This window comes from Carlito syrichta, unplaced genomic scaffold (assembly GCF_000164805.1).
Source record: "Carlito syrichta isolate Samal-C Ts95f unplaced genomic scaffold, Tarsius_syrichta-2.0.1 Scaffold86414, whole genome shotgun sequence".
Lineage (NCBI taxonomy): Eukaryota > Metazoa > Chordata > Mammalia > Primates > Tarsiidae > Carlito > Carlito syrichta.
Window position 1 is genome coordinate 8,725 of NW_007030510.1, and position 776 is coordinate 9,500.

General features: G+C 50.4%; 1 protein-coding gene across 1 annotated transcript in view; it reads right to left on the reverse strand.

The window, feature by feature from the left end:
• The window catches only part of LOC110595576 (CD97 antigen-like), a gene marked incomplete at its 3' end in the record, with an annotated part of 7,406 nt that extends 7,004 nt beyond the window's left edge, over window positions 1-402 (reverse strand). The window contains exons 1-2 of the mRNA XM_021711952.1: window positions 327-402; window positions 200-253 (exon numbers count right to left, since the gene is read on the reverse strand). Of these exons, the coding sequence (XP_021567627.1) occupies window positions 200-253; window positions 327-402 (130 nt within the window). The remainder of the gene's footprint in view (window positions 1-199; window positions 254-326) is intronic.
• Between the last annotated feature and the right edge of the window lie 374 nt (window positions 403-776).

Here is a 776-nt window from a genome sequence, read left to right on the forward strand (position 1 = left end):
AGGGTGGGGAGAAGAAGAGACACCTGCCATTGGAAGAGGAAGAGCTCAGGAAACTGGGCATTTGGAGAGAAGAAACAGACCATCTCTGAACCTCCTTCACAGAAGAAGCCTCTTTCTTTTCCACCCCCTTGGTGAGGAAACCCAGACATGCACTCACTCCCAGCTTACATCACTATCAGGGATGACTGACTGGACTCACCTCCAGAGTTCTGGGCTGCAGCTTCTAATGGCAACAGGAGTAGCACAGAGAGCCCTGGGGCAGAGAGTCAGAGAGATGACAGAGTGAGGATAGTCTATCTCCAGTTTCAACCCGTCTATGTGGCTACCACTTCCCAGGTAGGCAGCTCCGGTCCTGCGGTCCACGGCTTCCAGAAGCATCTCCTGCACTTTGCACAGAATCATGGGCTCAGCCTTTCCTCTCCCTGGACTCCTCAATAAATCAGTCACTGACAGCCACCAGCCCTCATGGGTGTTACAGATATGACAGAGACAGCTGATGAAGGGAGCTCAACCAGGAACTCCAAACGCATGCAGTATGGGGTGAATCTTGAAGGAGAACATTTCCAGATCAGCATGTCTTTGCCCAGATTCAGGGTCTTTGTTCTGTTTCCATGGCAGAAATCTGCCTTGAGGTTTTCTCTTTCAGGAACATTTCCCCTATTTATGGTATCTGTCCCAGGGTATATAAGAAGAACGTGGGTTTTAGAGTCAGACACTCTCAACGTGTGAGCCTTGCCTTATTACAGTGTTGTCAGAAGGGCATGGAGCCCTGGAAC